General features: G+C 50.8%; 1 protein-coding gene and 1 long non-coding RNA gene across 4 annotated transcripts; one reads left to right on the top strand and one right to left on the bottom strand.

Moving 5' to 3' along the window:
• Positions 1-1,125: 1,125 nt before the first annotated feature.
• On the bottom strand, positions 1,126-9,613 carry LOC310881138. 2 transcript variants are annotated; one of them, XR_014572138.1, is made up of 4 exons: positions 5,253-5,277; positions 4,744-4,769; positions 4,458-4,530; positions 1,126-3,752 (listed from the first exon to the last, which is right to left on the bottom strand). It is a non-coding gene; the product is annotated as an uncharacterized lncRNA (long non-coding RNA). The 2 variants fall into 2 exon arrangements; XR_014572137.1 differs by lacking the exons at positions 4,744-4,769; positions 5,253-5,277 and adding an exon at positions 8,016-9,613.
• Positions 5,342-18,555, top strand: GDPD2 (glycerophosphodiester phosphodiesterase domain containing 2). 2 transcript variants are annotated; one of them, XM_083797958.1, is made up of 16 exons: positions 5,342-5,431; positions 11,427-11,575; positions 12,440-12,543; positions 12,616-12,709; positions 12,921-12,980; positions 13,130-13,228; positions 13,546-13,639; positions 14,078-14,223; positions 14,625-14,707; positions 14,978-15,128; positions 15,625-15,840; positions 16,709-16,857; positions 17,154-17,301; positions 17,499-17,581; positions 18,010-18,038; positions 18,319-18,555. In XM_083797958.1, exons 2-16 carry the CDS (start codon positions 11,462-11,464, stop codon positions 18,369-18,371), a joined length of 1,623 nt encoding a protein of 540 aa, XP_083654084.1. In that variant the 5' UTR covers positions 5,342-5,431; positions 11,427-11,461; the 3' UTR covers positions 18,372-18,555. The 2 variants fall into 2 exon arrangements, with proteins under 2 accessions (XP_083654084.1, XP_083654085.1); XM_083797959.1 differs by lacking the exon at positions 5,342-5,431 and adding an exon at positions 9,848-9,983.
• Positions 18,556-18,570: the final 15 nt, after the last annotated feature.

The raw sequence follows: 18,570 nt of genomic DNA, 5'->3' as shown, positions 1-18,570 counted from the left end.
ACAAAACTAATAGGCTGAAGATCTTTTCTCTTGAATATTTACATTTGTAAGAGGCTAACCACCACACAAATGTTTTTACAAGAATTTCTGAAAATTTTCAGTCCTTTTTCTTCAATCAACTATCTGAATCATTTGAATTAATCCACAAAATTGCAGCTGACGTACAGGTCTTAATTTCATTTTTTTTTTCTAAAAAATGATTTCATAAGTAAAGGCACAAGATATTTTTTGATTGCTAGTATTCCAATGTTACCCTTAACACTGATGTTCTAGTTCCACGTTAATCATTTCTTTATCAGTTTTACCAACTTCAGAGAATTTGATCTTCAGATCAGGGGTTAGAACAAAGGAAGAGAAGAATAAATCAAATCAGCATGCAGAACCTGAGTTCTCAAATTGACTACAGCTGCAGCTGAGTTAGTAGGTGACTTCATTGCTCAGCCATGAGACAAAAATTTAACTCCTTATATTAATTTGGCTGCACTTATCAGTGCCAGATGTGTCTCTACCACCAGATTTGGACTGCTCAGAAGTCTTTAGAACAGGCTAATCTGTTATTGCTACACTGAAAGTCAGTAAATTCTACTAAAGGTAAGGTTAACCTAAAAAACTTGCTGCCTCTCTGCTTGTCTAAATGGCCACCTCATGTAGTTGTTCTCACAACCTTCACCATCAGGAAAGAGGAGGCAAAGAGGGGTCAAACATTTTACTCGTGTAAAAAACATGTTTAGAGTAACAAGCACTGCATTTTATTTAGATTTAAAGCAAAACAATTTATCCTACTGCATACCCATCCATCATTTCTAGCCACAAAGTTTTCACACTATAGTGTCCCCTGAGTACAAGCCAACTGGCAACACTAAAACAAGTGGGATTTCACCTTGTTGATATTAGGTTCTGGGAGAATTTGAATATTGGACTCTTTTCTGCTCTAGATATAGAAACTTCCATATCCAAGTAGTGAGTAAATTGCTCTCAAGAGGAAACAATCTAGCATTAAAAAGACTGACATTTTTCTACACAGTTTGGACAAAGTTGGAACTTGCTGCTGTATAAAATTGTTTTTATTATTAGGTCATATAAGAATATTCTTTACTGAGAAGTCCTTCAGGCCCCCATTATGATGTGATCAGGTAAACAATACATTAACAAGACACACAGTATTCATTAACATAGTAGATCAAACTGTTCAGGGAGTTCTGGCTCATTTTTTGCTTCTTTGGCATAAAAGACTACATGAATAAATATTTTAGGCAGCATTATAAACTACTTCATGGGTATAGAAAATCTCAAATACAGTAAGAAAAACACTGAAAGAAGCCTGCTGAGACTCCTCCCCCAATGCAAAGATGCACAGAAGTTTTCAGATGCAGCAAAACACTATCTTAGTAGAATATTTTAATGCAAGACATCTTGCAGCTTGGATTTCCAAAGTACAGGGCTCGATGCACACACTGCAAGAAGTTACAGACTATATGCAATGGGACTACTAAAGCTGCAGGAAAACGCGAGTCTTTCTGGAACTCTGCCAAAAAGCTCAAGTCCACCTACATTCATTTTCAAAATTGTGTCCGCAGAGGACAAACCAGCTTTCCTTGGACCCCTTAGTTCTCAGGCAGATCCTTTTGTCGTTGTTGTTTTGATTTAAAAAAAAATAAAAATCAATGTTGACAAAATAAAAAGAAGGATGCATCTGGGACAGTTATTTTAGAGCACTAAATCTTAGTGTAGCCTAGTAGTTTTCGGAGGATTTACAATTATTTCTATTAGCAATAGAGCCTGTCTGCTCAAAGGCTCTCTTTTGGCAATTTCAGCAACAGCAATGTTAGGGGAGGTGAGTTGCACAAATGGACATGAAACAATTTTGTTTTAATTGGTCTAGAGCATATGAAATGCTTCACTTTGAAACACTACAAACCTGAAAAGATGATTCACATAAAACCTTTACGTAGTTTTTCAAGCATACGGTAGTCTTGCTATGCCCCACTGGGAGTCTAAGTGCAATGCTTTCAGCTAGAAGATAGGTGTCCATTCTATCTGCCAGAGACAAGAACCAAGTAAAATAAGTATGGGATTACAATAACTAAGATCAGTTCCTGAAATCAGCCTATTGACAAGCTGTCTGCAGTCACTCAAGAGTGGATTACCCACTGGATTATGAACACCGAGGTTCCCTTCTTACGGCACCTCAGACAAGGCCAGTGCTCCATCTCTGCAAGTATAGCCTTTATTTGTTAACTTGTAAGTAGAAAAGCAGTAACACTGTAAATTGTGTTGCTCTAAGGTTACTTATACCCTCACTGCTTGCAGGGATTACTAGGCAGGCCTCTAGGCACCTTCTGATCTGCTGACCTTGCCTGCTTAATCTGCTGCTGCGTATGGCTAGCCAAAGAACCCCAACGCTCTCCTCCAAGAATCCTGTAGCTCTTATTTCACTGTCATGTACAGCTAATATCTACATCATTTGTCCCTTCTAAACATACTTTTCCCTTCAGACAGCATAGCCATTTACACCACCTAAATCAAGGTTAAGACTTACATCCTCCGTAATGCTACTTGGAGGCTCTGTAATCAGCGTAGCTTTCCTCGGCGCCAGCCAAGACACGACAGTATTGCTTCCTAAAGGGACAACTCTTGCAGCCTGCGTAATGAGATGTTGATCATTTCCACTAACTCCTCTGACCTTTCAGTTCCAGCAAATTGACTGTTCCTGTGCCAGGTACTGCTCTCTTAGAAAGCCTGCTCCATCTCATTCTTTACCAACCCATGCTTTGATTTACATTTTACAGCCAAAAAAATCCTCTCAGATAATGCTGCTGAGTTTCTTTTCAATGCCTATTGAAAGTTGCATGGGTTTGTCTCCCTTTCTCACCTGCTATCATTGAGAAATACTACATTTCAGAAATAATTCCAATAAAACTGATATAACATGTTTGCAAGTTAGAAAAAAGATTTTAGAAAAAATGATTTAACAGTATTTAGCAGTCTAGCTATTCCTCACCACTTTTGTTTCTCAGACAATCATGTTTTGTTTTCTCCCATACTAGCCTGCATATGTGGGGACTGTCTGAAATCCATGCAGTACTCACTAGGCTTCAGTATAGTTCTGAAAAATCCAGAAACAAAGCTTGACAGTGAGTAAACAACTAGAGTGCCAAGACAAATGCTCTTCATGCTGAGCTATGCATATTCTCAGGTCCTCATAACCATCTGTCCGTAACCATATCTGACAAGACAAGGAAGCGTGAGTACCTGAGCCTAGGATCACCATCCTGTAAGTGCATAATATCTAATGCAATGAGGTATGATCTGTGATGATAGCTTCAAGTATAATAGCATCTGTGAAATTAGAAGGTGATATTTTAAATTGCAACATTCATTTCAACCACTGAAGTTCCTCTCAAGACTTGCTTCTACGACCTTTTCCAGGCATGCTCCCCTTCTTCCTGGTGCTGGAGAAAAGGACTATAGGCAACAAATCTTCACGCATCAGCATCACCCTGCAGTGACCAGGAAAGCAGAGAATCCGCTTCATGAACTGCTCAAACTCTAAGCCCACCGTGCACTTCTTGTAAGTCATGGACCAGCTCAGTTCCGCCAAACAAGAACAGAATCTCTCCTGAGCACTCAGGCACCTTCTTAGCATAAAGGTAAGCTCTGTGAATGGATGTTAGACTTCTGTATAAGTACCTTATCTAGTGAGCACTTTGCAGGGATGCTTACAAGTTCTTCGTGAGTATAGTACATATGTGCTGCAACACAGGAGACACAAGTTAAATAGTCTATTTTTATTTCTGTAATCTTCTATTTTTATTTTCTAATGCAAGTTAGATTCTATGCTTGACACAGATCAGATACTTTGCTTTACAGTAATTATAACTTAATGAAAGTGAGATAAGATTTATGATAGGCTACATTGTAAGGGAAAGCAATTGGTATGTCTTATCTGCACAAGCTAGTTAACTTGCATAAGCTTTGCATTTGACCACAATAAGCAAAAGAGGACTAAAGCAACAGCCATCATTACTGAAACAAGAGCAGAATGATGACTCTAGATGTTTGGAAATTACAGAAGAGTTCTGCAGACACACACCTGGATACAAGCTGATCCATAGTAAGCCATTAATTAATACTAACAGAAGAAAGTAAAGCTAGTTAGGCAGATGACCACCTAATAGACAGCTAGCCAATGCACATCTAAAAGCTTGTGATACTTCAGAAAGCTGAAAGAACACCTTGAAGAGATACATGGATAGTAAGTTAATTGCTTATAATCTTCAAATATTTTGGAGCAGTTAAAAATAAAATCCACAGATAATGAAGTTCATTACAGGTAGGCATTTAAGTCATATGTCTGCCTATGCAGGAATTATCAGAAGATAAAATGTTAACTTTCATTATCTGAAAATAAACAACACCAAAAAAAAAAGTATTTTCTGCTGTAGTTTCTTCCATACTTTCCAGTAGCAATTCTTCACCAGAACTGTTCAGCCACGATGTCAGGCCTCTCCACGTTGTCAGCCACTCCATCTGAAAAATCAGTTTCTTACTGAAAAGTTATTTACATTTTCCTGCTTTCAATGGGAGAAAAAACACACCTTTCCCCCCACCAACATGTAAATTTAAGAAAGTTTTCCACATCACTGCATAAACACTTTCTGCAGTCTAAAGTAGATGCTTTTTCCCATAAAACATAAGCACTTTGGCCATAAACACAAAACACAAGAATCCACATATACTAACCCCCAGAGATATTGATTGCACAGCAGCTTTAAGAAAACAGAAGAAAAAAAACATTAAGTACAGACTACTAGCTAGAAGTCCCCCACAACCTTTTACACTAGTTAAAGGCTCAGAGAAAAATTCACATAGAAGTTACTGAAATAGAGCAATTATGGATATTTAAAGTATGCATCTTTAACAGCCAAGTAAGAAAACAGAAGGCAGACAGAATTAGGTTTTTTTCAGTTCTAACATTTTAGATACATTAAGTAACTCAAAAGAATCTTTATCTAAACAAAGATATTTATTACTGAATAAAGGCCTTAAATATGCATAATAGAACAGATCATAAGTGAATAAAATATGCATAATAGAACAGATCATAAATGAATAAAATCATGAAACTATACTTAAAGTGAACTAAAAAAGTTAAGGCAACCATTCTAGACCCCACTTTAAATTAATTTAAAAAAAAAAAAAAACAAACTACATATCAGTTTTTCCATAATACAACATCCCATCCCTACTACCCAAGCAAACACAAACACCACCTCCCTACCAGATTACTCACCACTCCCTAACAAGGGCCTTTTATATAAACCTACCCTTAGCACAGTGCTCTGGAGGCTGGTCCTATAAATTTGGCAATGGCAAACAGCTGCTGCTTATATACACCAGAGAGTTTGAGACAAGAAGCTGCTTCTGCCTGGTAAGTGTGCCAGTTTCAGGGTTCTTCTTTCTTTCTAATGATTAAGCTGATAGCTTGTGCTCCTTGTAAAGTATAGGATACAGCTATGTTCTGTATGTGGTGAAAGCTGCTTCTAAAGAAGTATTTGTTATAAGTGAGTTATCTTTCCTAAGATAACAGGAAATGTCCTAATTGCTCTGTGAAGCACTTTCTCCCTAATAATGAGAACTTGTAGGTACTGTAAGGAAAAATGCCATAGCTTTGCAAGTATGATGGGACTATCACTGGCTGCAGCACATCATGACTCTCAAAAGTATCATCTGTCCTCAAATAACCTATCTGAGAATAAGGAAGTAATAGTCAATTAGGCAACTTTGCTCCCTTTGTCTGGATTTACAGCAAGAGGATAGTATCCCACAAGTGATGAGGCTAACAGGGTATTAAAAATGTTATTCTTAGAATAACAACTGATTTCAGCTGTTATCTGTGTTGATGCTTAAATACAAAGTGAGGACTTAAGTGCTTGGGAGCTGGACCTATAACCTATTAGGTATTTGTTATAGTTTAAAAACTGAGTTTTTCTTTGTGAACTGCTTCTTAAATTAGCTTTTGACACAAAAACTGATTTAGAGTCTTATCCTATATAGACTGCTGTTATATCCTCAGTGATGCTATAAGAAAGTATGTGGCTTAACTGTAAAATTAGCCAGCTGTAATGCTTTTATTAAAAGCTCCTGAAACAATGGGGAAATAACCTTAGTTTAAGTAACAAATAGACTGTGGTCTATGGTATGCCTTAATATTATGATCTTGCATTGAATTTTATATCCTGAAAGAGAAAAAATGTAATTCTACAGTAACCATAATTCTGAATAGAAGTTAGAGATGTGTCAGGAGCAAACGCTCTATTTTAAAGACTTACCTCCAATGCAATAATAATGGTATGTTTTAAGTTGGTAAATAATGTAGGGGGTGGAGGGGAGAAGAGAGAGGAAGAAGCTAAATACACATGATAATGTAGTAGAGCAACTGAAGTAAGCAGTAGACACGAGGTGTTTATGTTTATTGGCAAGGGAAATACAACATTTTTCTGGAAAAACATAAGTACTGGCCATGGAACAGCACAACCCACTGACTCTGCTCTAGAGTCATCATATATTTCAATGCAGGGCAAGTGGAGCTGGATCCGTGGGGTATGTGTCTGTATTGCTTCATTCAGTAAGTTGTGTCTACAGTGTAATTTCTAGTAAAGCTCTCTATCTATACAAAGGCAAGTGACTAACTAGAAACACAATTGTGTTATAATTAAACCAACCAGTTCCTTTGTAGACAATACAAAAAAATAAGAATAGTTTCAAATTATGTGCAAGTATACCCTGGGACTACCTCCTATCATGTCTTAAATGTAATACTTAAGATTTGCTTTGTTTGTTATTGTGTGGCTTCAGTTAAATATGCAATGATAAGGCAATTAGGAAATGGCAAATGATAAACATCTTCAAAGTCTAAACTAGTTTACGTTCCAAAAAGAGAATTCTACATCTAAACAAAACCAATTATTTCAATCTTAGGAACCATCAACAAAGTATAACATGTAAATCTTACAGGGCAGATCTCTAATAGAGATAACAGAATCTGGTAACTAAACTTTTTTAATGAAAGCAAAACTTCCTTGTTGAACTCTTTTCCTTCTTTCCCCTCCTCCAGGGACTTAAAGAAAAACCTTGTTTGCATTGCTATAGCTTTAGATATGCCATGTTACTCTTCCCTAAAGTTAATTTCCTGTTTATCAGTGCCCAATCTGAGATTTGCTGTGGTGTGCATCATGCACTCTTTATGCTCTCTAGCATTTGATCCTCAGAGCTCCTGCCATTAATCTCAATTACAACAATGAATGATTAGCACTTACAAAAATCAGTCCATGCTGTTTCCATGTACTTTGAAAATGAAAACTGTAAGGACCACCCATGAAAAGTTTCAGGCAAGTGATTTGCCTCGTATCATACAAGCTCAGTGATGGGAGATGAAATAAAATCAGCTCTCCAGAGAGGATTTTCCCTATCCTTAACAATACTCTCACAATCTATACTCTAGATCTGCTTAACTACCAGACTTCTGGCGTGGAGGGAAAGCTATCTGATAAGCTTGTTCACCCCAGACTTTAATTCCTTGAAGGGTTCTGGCCTTCAGGAAAAAGCAACCCTAACCGTTGAGCTTAGGGCTGCGATCCGCGCCCCCTTAGGCTGGCAGTTTACTTCTGGGTAATTACTTCTGGCAACCCAATGTCTCAGTGTGCCTATGCCAGGTAGTTTCTAATGTAACCAGTTCCATGTTACTGCCGTTTATCAACACGTAGGGATCTGTAGATTCATAATGGAGATATCTTTGCCTTCTCCTATTAGCTTATGTGGGTCAGTTGCCAGCTGGGGTGGAAGCACAGCCTGTGCCGCTGGCTCTGGTGGTGCACTGAGTTTTCATTGTTTGTTACATGCTGAGTGAGTATGGAATAATGATTATAGAAACATGTGCTTTCTTCACGGGTCTTGACTCCCTTAGGAGATTAAATAAAAGCACAAAATTCCCTAAAACGGTCAAATTAGAATACCTGTTTCTCGTAGGATAGAAGCGGTACAGTGAAAGACGCATCCAAAGGGTGACTTGCAGCAGTGCTCGGCTCAGCACGCTGCTGGTCGCCACTGGCCGCACGAAGGCCCGAAATGTGCATAAGAGCAAACGAGGTGTAACCGCACGTCACTTCCAGGGCCCTTTGGCAGCACCGAAGCGCCCCGAGCCCGGGCTCCCCGGGGCAGGGACGCGGTTTGGGAGCCCCCGGGCGAGGCGGCGGCAGCGCGGGCCGAGGCCGCCCCCTGGCGGCGCTGAGCGGCGTGCCGCCTGCCCGCACCCAACATGGCGCCCGCCCCTTACGCTCCCTTAAGCGACGCCACTGCCCGCACTCAACATGGCCGCATCCTGCCGCCCAGCGGCGGGGGGGAAATGGCCGCTGGTTGCCAGGGAGCCGAAAGGCCTCGCAGCAGCGGGCCTGCCGCCGCCCCCGTCCGAGCTCGGGGCAGCCCGGGGCCGGGCGGCGGCTGCAGGACCACAGTGCGGGTCGGCCGAGCCGCGGGCAGGCGGTGGCGGCTGTGCGGCAGTGCCCTCTGCGGGGCGGAGACGGTCCCTGCACGCCTGGTCCGGCCCTGGGTGTCCCGCGGGGTCTGCCCCGGGCTCCCCCTCGTCCCGTGTAACCTCAGCCTCTCTGCTCGTGCTCGGGTTTTCCCGCTGCCTAAGCTGTTTCTTGGCTGAAGTGCTTCATCCTTCCCTGGTGCACGTCTTCACCGATTTATAACCTGCAGCCCAACATAAAATGTCTTTACTGGTGACACAGGCTCTTTCTCCGTTCCTTTGCACCCTGGGGGCTCTGGCCCAGGCAGCAGAGCTGTGTAACAGCACCTAGCGACCTTTGCTTCCTGCTCCATGGCACCAGTGTTGGTCTGTGCCATGGACGAATCTTGCTGGTAGCTGCTCGCAGCTGACTGTTTCGGTGACCTCTGCTCCCTGCCAGCTGGGTTCAGTGACGTTCTTGGTCATCGCAGTGGCATTCTTCCTTTCTGCTCACTCCTTTGGGAGTGGGGCAATTAAGGTTATTACACCACTATCCCTGCAGTGCTCCAATCCATATGCTGATAAGGCCTTGCAGATGTACTTAATCAGCATATTCTGCAGAGCTATTTGCTGGTTTGTGCCAAAGACGTAAACAGTGGCATAGAATAACAACAGCTGTAAGGGTGAGTAGTGAAACATCTGTCCAGCCTGGCAGTTGCCATGTCCCTGCAGGAAGCTGTCATTTCCCTGTCAATCGATGCTCTCAGCTCCATTCCAGGTTGTGGAAGATCATGGGGAAGGGTCTGACTGTCTGTTGGCACCATGGACTACAGCTGTGCTGACACCTGGAGCAGAGGACACAGCTGTGCCAGGGGGATGGAGGGAATTGCCCTGTCCATCTGTTGTCTTGGAGCCTCCTTTCTCTGTTGCTTTGGCAAAGTTTGGGTGCGTTACCTCTGAAGCATTTCCCATGGCTAAAGACAAGAAACCGCTTCTACCTCTGCCTCAGGACGCTTCTGTCCTGGGCTTCCTCTGCAAGGAAGGGAAAAGCCTCCCTCGCATGAGGGGCTCTGAGCAGCTTCTCGCTGAAAGGCCCAGCAGTGCCAGCAGCTGCCTCCATCCTCCCTCCCTGCTCCCACAGCCTTAATCCTCCCTGTGCGTGGGCTGCCTGCAAACTCCCCTGCGCTGAGCCGTGCCGCCCCGCGGGGCCCCTTCCCCGCTTCCTGAGCGGCCACAAAGACCCAGGCACAAAAGGCTCTCCCGGCACCCTCCCTGACCCCCCGGCAGCAGTCCGCCCTCGCCGGCCTGTGCAGGCCTGCAGGCGGCACCGGCAGCCCCGCCGGGCCACGAACACACCCAGCAGGGTGTGAGCGGGCGGCACGGAGCCGAGTTGCGCACCAGCACCCGCCTGGGAGTTCAGCCCCGCGCTCACCTGGCCACCCAGTGCCCGCTGCGGGAGCCCGACAGGGAGCAGGTATTTCCCCGGGGGAAGCACCGAGGGGGTGGCAGTGATGCTGGTGGGGCAGCAAAAGGGGAAGGGGTGTGTGGGGGTATTGCCCTGCTGGGGGGTTGGGGGGAAAGGAGCTGTCTGTGCCGCTCCCACAGGCTCTGGAGAGTGGGGATGGTGAGCACAGGGGGATGTGGGGTGGGAGGCTGGGAGTGGGGTCTTGTGCTGCTGTTGCTGCTTTGGGATCCCCCCCCACTGGGCTCTGCTTGCCCTCTGATGGGGACAGCAGGGCTGGGGACACTGGCCAGGTTCTACGTGACGTATGGCACAGTGTGTGAGCAGGTGGCACCCAGCCCTGCTTCTGGCCACCGGAGTGTCCTGCTCCAGCACCCGGGTGGTGTGGGGGCTCTCCACGGGGCTGTGAGCATGTACGCTGCTGTGTCAGCGGCTGTAGAAACGTTATCTGATCCCAGCAAGCCCTCTGTGCTCGGGCTGGCTGTGTGCCTTGGAGCTGTCTGCTGGGAGCTGAAGGAGGGCTGCTTACACCCCCAATGGTCCCCAGCTCCCCCCATGGAGCTGTAGCTGAAGCTGTGCAGCATCCGCTACCTGTCCAGCCCACCTGTTTGGGACCTGTGCCCTGTGCAACGGTGACGCTTGGTGACATTTGGCACTGCCGCTGCAGTCCAGCCCTGGGATAGGGGAACGGGGGGGCAGTTTCCCTCCGATCCCACTGCAGTACTTTCAGTACCCTCCCGATCGCTCCGGTGGGGTAGGCGTGTGGCCAGTCCCGTGTTGCTGCTGCCAGGCTCAGCTGTGAGGTAGACAGCACAGGGCTGAAGTTCAGCTGGTGACCACAACCACTCCCGCTGTACTTTGTACCCTGTGTGGGAGTCAGCTGGTGTCGTGACAGCATTCCTCTGGTGCCAGCAGCTGCCCAGTGCCCAGCTGGTTTGGGCAGTGAGAAGGGGTCAGGGTCAAGTGCCAGGGGATGCTGGCTGAGCCCACTGCTCCCTGGTGAAGTGGTACAGCAGGACAAGCAGTAACGGAGATGGGGTTTTGGGGCATGAATAAAGGCAAGCCCCTTATTATTTTTTTTGCCTGCTTCCTGCAGCTGAGCACTAGGAGTGCAGGGACCATGGCAAAGCTTCCCAGCCCTCCTCCCCTTGCCGGTGTGTGAGGAGCCCTGCACGCAGCCTGGGCTCTTGCAGTGCCTGCGGTCCTTGCAGCTGGGGGTGCTGAGGCTGCCGGAGCCTGGAGCCTGCTGAACTGGTTGTGCTGCATTGCCCTCCCTGGGCACTGCCGCTTGTCCTGGCACCGCACCTCGCCTGGGGCCATGGCCAGTAGCTCTGCTAAGTCCCGGGGCTCTGGGGCAGCTGCTGTTAGCTGGAGCCGGGCTGTTGTAGTGCCCCATCCCCATGGGGGCCGGGCGGCAGGAGGTGTGTGCCGACACGCTGTGTGCATCCCTTGCAGGATTGTGACCCATTGGCCTGCGACTGCCCTGCGCTATGGCTGATCCCCCCGGCTGCTGCCGCCCCTGTGCCACCTGCCTGCTCTGCCTCTACAGCTGCCAGTGGATCACTGCCAAGAAGGAGAAGAGGAAGGGCCTGAGAACCACCAAGGTGATGCCGTGGGAGATGCTGAGCTCGGGCTGGCCAGCCTCTGTGTGGGGAGCTTCAGAGTGGTGGGGAAGGGCTGAGCCCCCCAGCCCAGATGTTGGGCTGCCGGCCCCATACCACTGGTCCTGAGCCCCAGGAGAGCCTGGGGTGCTCTGGGACCCTCTCTGTGCAGGGGCTAACAGTGGGAGAGAGATGCGAGGGTGTCAGGGAGAGGATGAGCCCTGTTCCTACTAGGTGACGAGAAAGGCAGCGCAGCAGTGTGAGTCTGAGCCCCAGCCATCCCCTGCCCAGCTGGGCGCACGTCTGTGGCGAAGCTCGCACGTGCCTGGGCGGGCAGGTCCTCGGGCACAGGGTGCCCCGCGAGGCACGTGGAAGGCACGGTTCCCGGGCAGGGTGCATCCCCATGGGGGTGCTGGCAGGGGGTGTCCCCAGTGATTTATAACCCAGGAGGGGTGAGGCCCTGGGATTTTCTGAGGTCTCCAACTCCCATGGGAGCGGCTGCGCTGCTGCTTGCCCCGTCTTGCCTGGAATGTGAGAGCTGGTCCAGGCTGCCAGGTGTCCCGCTCAGCACCTGGCACCTTTGTACACATGCGGGGCTGGGGATGGAGACCTTGAAGCTGGACCTGCCTTTAGCTGGGTGGCCAGGAGCTGTCTGGGGGCTCAGAGCTGCCACTGCAGTTCTGGGGCACAGCGCCCTTCTCTGCCCAGCCCTTCCAGTTAGACCAGCCCATGCTCAGCCCAGCTAACAGGACAGCACCTGGTCCCTGCCCCTGCTGCAGGCTGGATGCTCCCTGGAGTCTCAGCACCAGCCGTGCGCTGGGTGCCCTGCAGATAAGTGCATGGTTATCCTCTCTCTCTGGCTTTCAGTGTGACTGCAGCTGGTTCCTCTTCCTCTTCTGCGTCTTTCTCTTCACACTGGTGTGGCTCTACTTTGCCATCATCATCCTCAATGATTTCCACAACTTCAACGAGTGAGTAGGATCCCCCATCCAGCCTTGCTCCCCACACGCCCCCATCCCTCCGACCATCCCCTTTGCTTGCAGGTTCATCTTCAAGCAGCAGAAGCTGTGGCTGGACTGGTCCCTGGTCCTGCTGATAGCAACGGCAGTGCTCATCACCTACTCAACTGCGCTGCTGGTGAGCCTCGCCGATCCCCCCTGGGCTGCCAGGGGATGGATCCATGCTGGGCATGGGCCAGGTGGAGCCTGCAGCATCCAAGCCTGTGCGGCTGGAGACCCTGCATGTGTTCAGGGGCCCGGGCTCCTGTGGGAAGGCTGGGTCTTTTGCCCTTTGAGGGCTGAGGTATGGGGTACAGCCCAGCTCTGATGTCTCCTCCTTTTTCTTGCAGGTCCTTGCTTTGTGCTTGCAGCTCTGCGGCCAGCCCTTGAAGCTGCACTGGCTGCACAAGGTGAGAGGCTGGTGCAGAGAGATGCTGCCAGCCCTGGCCGGCCCCATGCCATGTGTATTCTCTGCCCAGACCCTCTCCTGCAGCTTTCTGCTTCTGGGCAGCAGGATGTTATATGTGCACCCCTAACTGCCCTGTGCCCTGCCCCACAGACCCTGCTGATCATAACTGCCCTCGTGGTGGCCGCGGCCTTCACAGGTCTGGGAATAAAGTGGGCAGAGGAGTGGAAAAGTGCACGCATCTCCCTGCAGGTGAGTCAGCTCGACGTCAGGGACACCCCCACTGTCCCATTACCTGACTACCATGCTGACCCCTCAGCATGGCTGTGTGCTGTGGGGGCTAACCCCTGCTTCAGTCTGGACTGTGCAGCCCTGCCTGGAGCAGTTGCAGTCAGGTCACGGATGGTGGTGGGACTGGAGGGGCACCCTGTCCTTCCCTCTCTGGCACTCTGCCTCTTCCAGTGGCTCTAGCTACACCAGCAGCTAGTGATCCCTGCCATTGGACCACGTAGATTTTGGGGGCAAGGGCTGGGCTGGTGCTGGCTGACACCCTGCCTTTGCCTCCCCAGGAGACAGGTCCCTTCCTGCATATTGGAATCGTGGGGGGAATGACGCTCCTTGCCTGGCCACTGGCCAGCGTCATCTACCGCACCCGCAACACAGGTAACCCCCCCGAGCTCCCCACCTCTCCCTGTGGCTGGGCGCCCAGCCTCCTGCACCCCACTGAGCAGCACTGGCAGCAGAGCAGTGTACAGGGTGCAGTAGGAACAGGTCCTCAGGACTTAGTCTGGTAGTGATGCATCACCCCTGCTCGTATTTGTTGCTCATCATACCCGGCCCTTGGCGGAGCTTCAGCCCTGACTGCTTTGCAGCTGGAGGAGAGGTACAGATGGTAGACTGGGTCCTGCAGAAGTCCTGGGTTAGGGCGCAAGGGCATGTGGGGGGCTGAGAAAAAACCTGCAGTGTTCTTGAGGCTGGGGATGCAATATTTGACCTAGGGTAGCCATAAGTGAAAGCTAAGTGAGACAGCCTTGGCTTGTTCCTAGCAGCTCCCAGAATGCTTCCTGTGTACCTCACTCCACCTTCTGTCTGTGCCTGCAGGTCTCAAGGTGTTTCTGCTGCTTGCGTACTGCGCAGTGATGATCGCGCTGTACCTGGCTCCTCTGGGAATCACCTCCCCTTGCATCATGGAGGAGAACCAGCTGCCCCCCAAGCCAGCCCTGGTTGGCCACCGAGGAGCCCCCATGGTAAGCGACAGCACCTGCAGCGTGCTGCCACGGGGCTCAGGGTGATGGGCAGGCTGTCCCTGGCTCTGAGGCACTGGCACTGGACCCTTGCTGCTGCACCCTGGCTGAAAGGGGTGCCTGGGCCAGCACAGGGCTGGAGGAGGTGGGTGAGGAGTGTGGGTGCTGCTTGCTGAGCTCTGCTGAACCAGGAGCAGGTAACTGCAGAAAGCTGGACTGTGTAGCACGCTGGGAAATGGAGACCAGACATGCTTTGCACCCATCCCTCTCCAATTCCCCACCACACCAGGGTCACATAAGTCCTCTTGTGGGTGCCCTAATGCTCAGCTGAGCTGCTGGGTGCTGTCTGCAGCCAAGTGGGTGAGTGCCTGCCCCTTCCTGTGCTGACACCACTTCCTTGACAGCTGGCCCCCGAAAACACCCTCATGTCGCTGCAGAAGGCGGTGGACTGCAATGTGCAAGTCTTTGAGACGGACGTCATGGTGAGGTAAAGGGAGAACAAGGACGTGGAGGGTGGAAGGGGCCCTGTGATCCCGGGACACTGCCCGCCATGTGGGTGCATCGGGAGCAAACCTGCAGGACTGATACAGCTTGCATTTGGTGTTAGACCTGTTAAAGGGCTCTGCCATTCCCACCTCCCCAGCATGGGACTGGGTTGGGGGCTATGCTTAGAGTGGCTAGGAGGGGGGTAGAAATGCTGAGGCAGGGTTAGGAGGCAAACAGCATGTGACAGCCTCCCTCTCTGCTCCTTTGACAGTGCTGATGGGGTCCCATTCCTCATGCACGATGAGAAGCTCACCAGGACCACTGATGTGCAGAAAGTGTTCCCTGAGAGAGCTGACATGAACAGCACTGCTTTCAACTGGACAGACCTGCAGCAGCTGAATGCTGGCAGATGGTTCCTGGAGGTCAGGATGGGCGCACTGGGGGGCAAGCGAGAGCCCTGTCCTGGGGAGCACTCCCTTTGCAGATACCTGAGCAAGGTGCAGGAGCACTTCCATGCCTGCACGAATCCCCGGGGTGCAGTTACACCCTGTGCTGGCTGCTGCAGCTGGGGTTTGCTCTGACTCCGCAGCTGAGTCATGGGGAGGCTGGTTTGAGGGCAGATGTCTGATGTGCCCTGACAGTGCTTGTGCTGAGCTGTGCAGCCTGCCTGGGCTTGGAGGCAGCTGTGGCAATGCTCTTCAGGTGACTAACAACCTGCTGAATGCCCACAGGTGCTGGGGCCTCTGGAACAGGGCTGTTAGCAGGGAGAAGGGGAGAAATGTCCTGTGGATGTGCAGGCAAATGAGCCCTGTGCCCCTCCACAGAGAGACCAGGATGGGAGGCTAGAGCCATTACAGGCACGAGTCTGGGAGATGGAGGCTTGCAGGCTCTGCATGGCTGACTGACTCTCTGTTGCAGCGGAAACCATTTCCCACTGTGCAAAGTCTTTCGGGTGGCGATCGTGCCTTGGTGGATGAGCAGAGGATCCCGTCCCTGGAACAGGCACTAGAGGCAGCTAAGGAGAGCAATATCTCCATCATGTTTGACCTTCGGCCAGAGAACCACAGTGATTACTGGAGCTTTGTCAATGCCACCCTGGATGTCATCTTAAAGTCAGGCATCCCGCTGCAGAAGGTGAGCTGGCCTCCACCCCACTGCTGCTGGGCCCTGCTGTCACCCTGCTGCTCTGCCACCCAAAGCACCCCCACTGCCCCGCACACCCCATGGCCACATGTCCTCCTTGCTGGGCATCCTGTTGCACAACGGACCCTGGAGCAGCTGTTGGCTAGGTCCAGGCATAGCCCTGATAGAGATTCTGGGGATTTCCAGCTGAGATGTTGCCAATGATTAATAGAGGTTAATGCCCAAAGCTTCAGACCCCTGCAAATACTCCGATTCCCCACTACTGGCCACCCTGGTGTGTAAACAGTGACTCAGTCAAGGGAGGGGAGCACAAGAGCGTGAAACAAGTGCTCATATTTCCACCTCCCTGCACTGCACCGCACCTCTCCCTGCAGCTCCTTGACTTGCTGCAATCTCCTCGCTTTCCTTTCCACTTTACCCAGCCTCCGCAGCGCAAGACACGTTTTGCCCTGCAGGGATGAATTAGCACCCAATTCGCTTTCACTCTTGGCTCTTTGGGAATTCAGGGCATAGCAAAAGCTTCCACTATAATGTTGGTCCAGGGTACATTCTTGCTGCAGAACTGGGGCCAAAAGGATGCCCTGCTTGATCTATTCAAGACATAATGACATAAGAAAGCTGCAGCAAGACATTTAGGCCAGAGTTGCTTTCCCCTTGCAGTGGGGTTTGTTGTGCTTGCTTCTTGGCTGGGACAAACTCCTAGGAGTCTGCCCTGGCTGAGATCCTCCTGGGAGACCTGAGCACGGAGGTGGGCAGGAAGCAGCTGTCAGAGCAGGCAGCGTGTGCCTGGGTCTGCAGGGAGGTCTCTGAAGTGCTTGAAGTGCCTCTTTGCTGCATGTGCTCCCTGGCTCTTGCCTAGGTCCTGTGGCTGCCGGATGGGTTCAGGGAGCAGGTCAAAGAGAGAGCTCCAGGCATCCAGCAAATTTATGGCCGGAAGAGGCTCCAGGATGAGGAGCCACTGCAGCATGTCAACCTGCGCTACCAAGACATGAGCTTTGAGGAAATCAGGTGAGAGCAGCAGGCTGCGATGCGAGGTCAGGGCACGGTCCCAGCTCTGTCCCAGGGTCTGGCAGAGGTGAGGTCCCACCAAGGCCACGCATGCCCCACCAGGCAGGGCTGGGGATGGAGCTGGCTGCCGTCCTCTGCCTGGCCAGCAAATCTGCCCTGGGTCTGGCTCTCCAGGCAGTTCTCCCACGTGGCTGCAAGTGCTGGATAGCATCCCAGACATACGGGCCTCTCCGGCTGTGAGCCCGGTGTGCTGGCACCCCCCTGTCTGCCACGCTGACCAGGCTCTCCCCGTGCAGGCAGTACCGCCGGGACAATATCTCGGTCAACTTGTATGTGGTGAACCAGCCCTGGCTCTTCTCCGTGCTGTGGTGCTCAGGGGTGAGCTCTGTCACTACCAATGCCTGCCAGGTGCTGAAGGAGATGGAACACCCCATCTGGCTGCTGGTAAGTGAAACCTCCATTTTCAACAAGCCTTGTACAGCACAAGAATGTGGGTCCCATCCTGCAGCTGCCAGCAGGGTGGGCTTTGTCCCATGCTGCGCTGCTGTGGCAGCGTGGCCCTGCAGGCCCCCGGCTGGCATGGTGGGCTGCGTGGTTCCACCAGCACGGTGCTCACGGCTTGGCTCATTGCCTCCTTGCAGCCTAGCAGCACGTACCTCATGATCTGGATTGTCGTGGACTGTGTTTCCTTCCTGATGATCCTCTGGGCCTTCCTCTTGCTGAAGTAAGTTTGACCCCTGGGGCAGACTCAGGGGAGGCTGGGGTGGGCCCTGGGTGGCTGGTGAGTCCCTAAATCTGTGGTGTCTGCTGCCACCCACCCTGCACTCAGATCCTGAGGTCCTCTCCCATCTGGCTGGGTGAGACAAAAGTGCATGGAGGCAGCTTTTTCTTGTGCAGCCTGCTGCTAAAAATCTGACCTGACCCTCTCCTAAGCTGCTGGATGCATTTGGCCTGCACTCACTACCTTGCTGTGCTCACAGGCCAGGGGCTGCGGGACCTTGGGCTTCCTCTTGTACCAGTGCCACATCTGCCAAGAGCAGATTCCTGTGGACTGGGTGCTGTGGGGCCCTAGAGTCTGCGGCTGGGAGCTTGGGGGAGGGATGGGAGGGGCATGGACTGAAGCACTAACATCGATCCTACTCCATCTCCTAGGAAATGCTCCCAGAGAAGGCAGCCAGTGGGTAAGTGCGTGGATACCAGCTCCCCTCTTCCTGGGGGCTCCCCCCTGCTGGCTGGCAGCCTGCTCCAGCGGAGCGTGATGGAGCTGAACGGGCTGGCAGAGGGCAGGGAATCCCAGCACAGGGAGCTCTGGTCCTGCCCTTAGCAAACAGTCCTGTGGGGTGGTGCTGGGGAGTCCCACGCTCCCCAAGTCCCTTCAAACCGGCTTTTCAGGCAGCTCTGCCTGTCGCTGCGGGATGGTGGCTGCCCACACTGACTGTTCTTTCTCTCTGGTCCCCGCAGAGTCTGAGACGGACGTGCTGCTCACCAAGATCAACAGCCTGATGCAAGATTGACCCCTCTAGCCTGCATCAGCCGTGGGGAGGGGCAGACAGACGTGCGCAGCTCAAGCAGGGAGTGTTCCTCTGGCCAGCTTCGAGGCTGCTTTCCTTTGTAGACTCCTTCCTGAGCTTGCAGTTCCTGGCTCCTGGCGTGGTGCAGAACTGCCCTCATCTGAAAAGACCTGGCACTGTGTCCCCTGCTCCTGCTAGCAGT

Source organism: Anser anser (genome assembly GCF_964211835.1).
Source record: "Anser anser genome assembly, chromosome: 13".
NCBI classification, from domain to species: domain Eukaryota; kingdom Metazoa; phylum Chordata; class Aves; order Anseriformes; family Anatidae; genus Anser; species Anser anser.
This window is presented reverse-complemented; position numbering and strand designations above follow the sequence as displayed.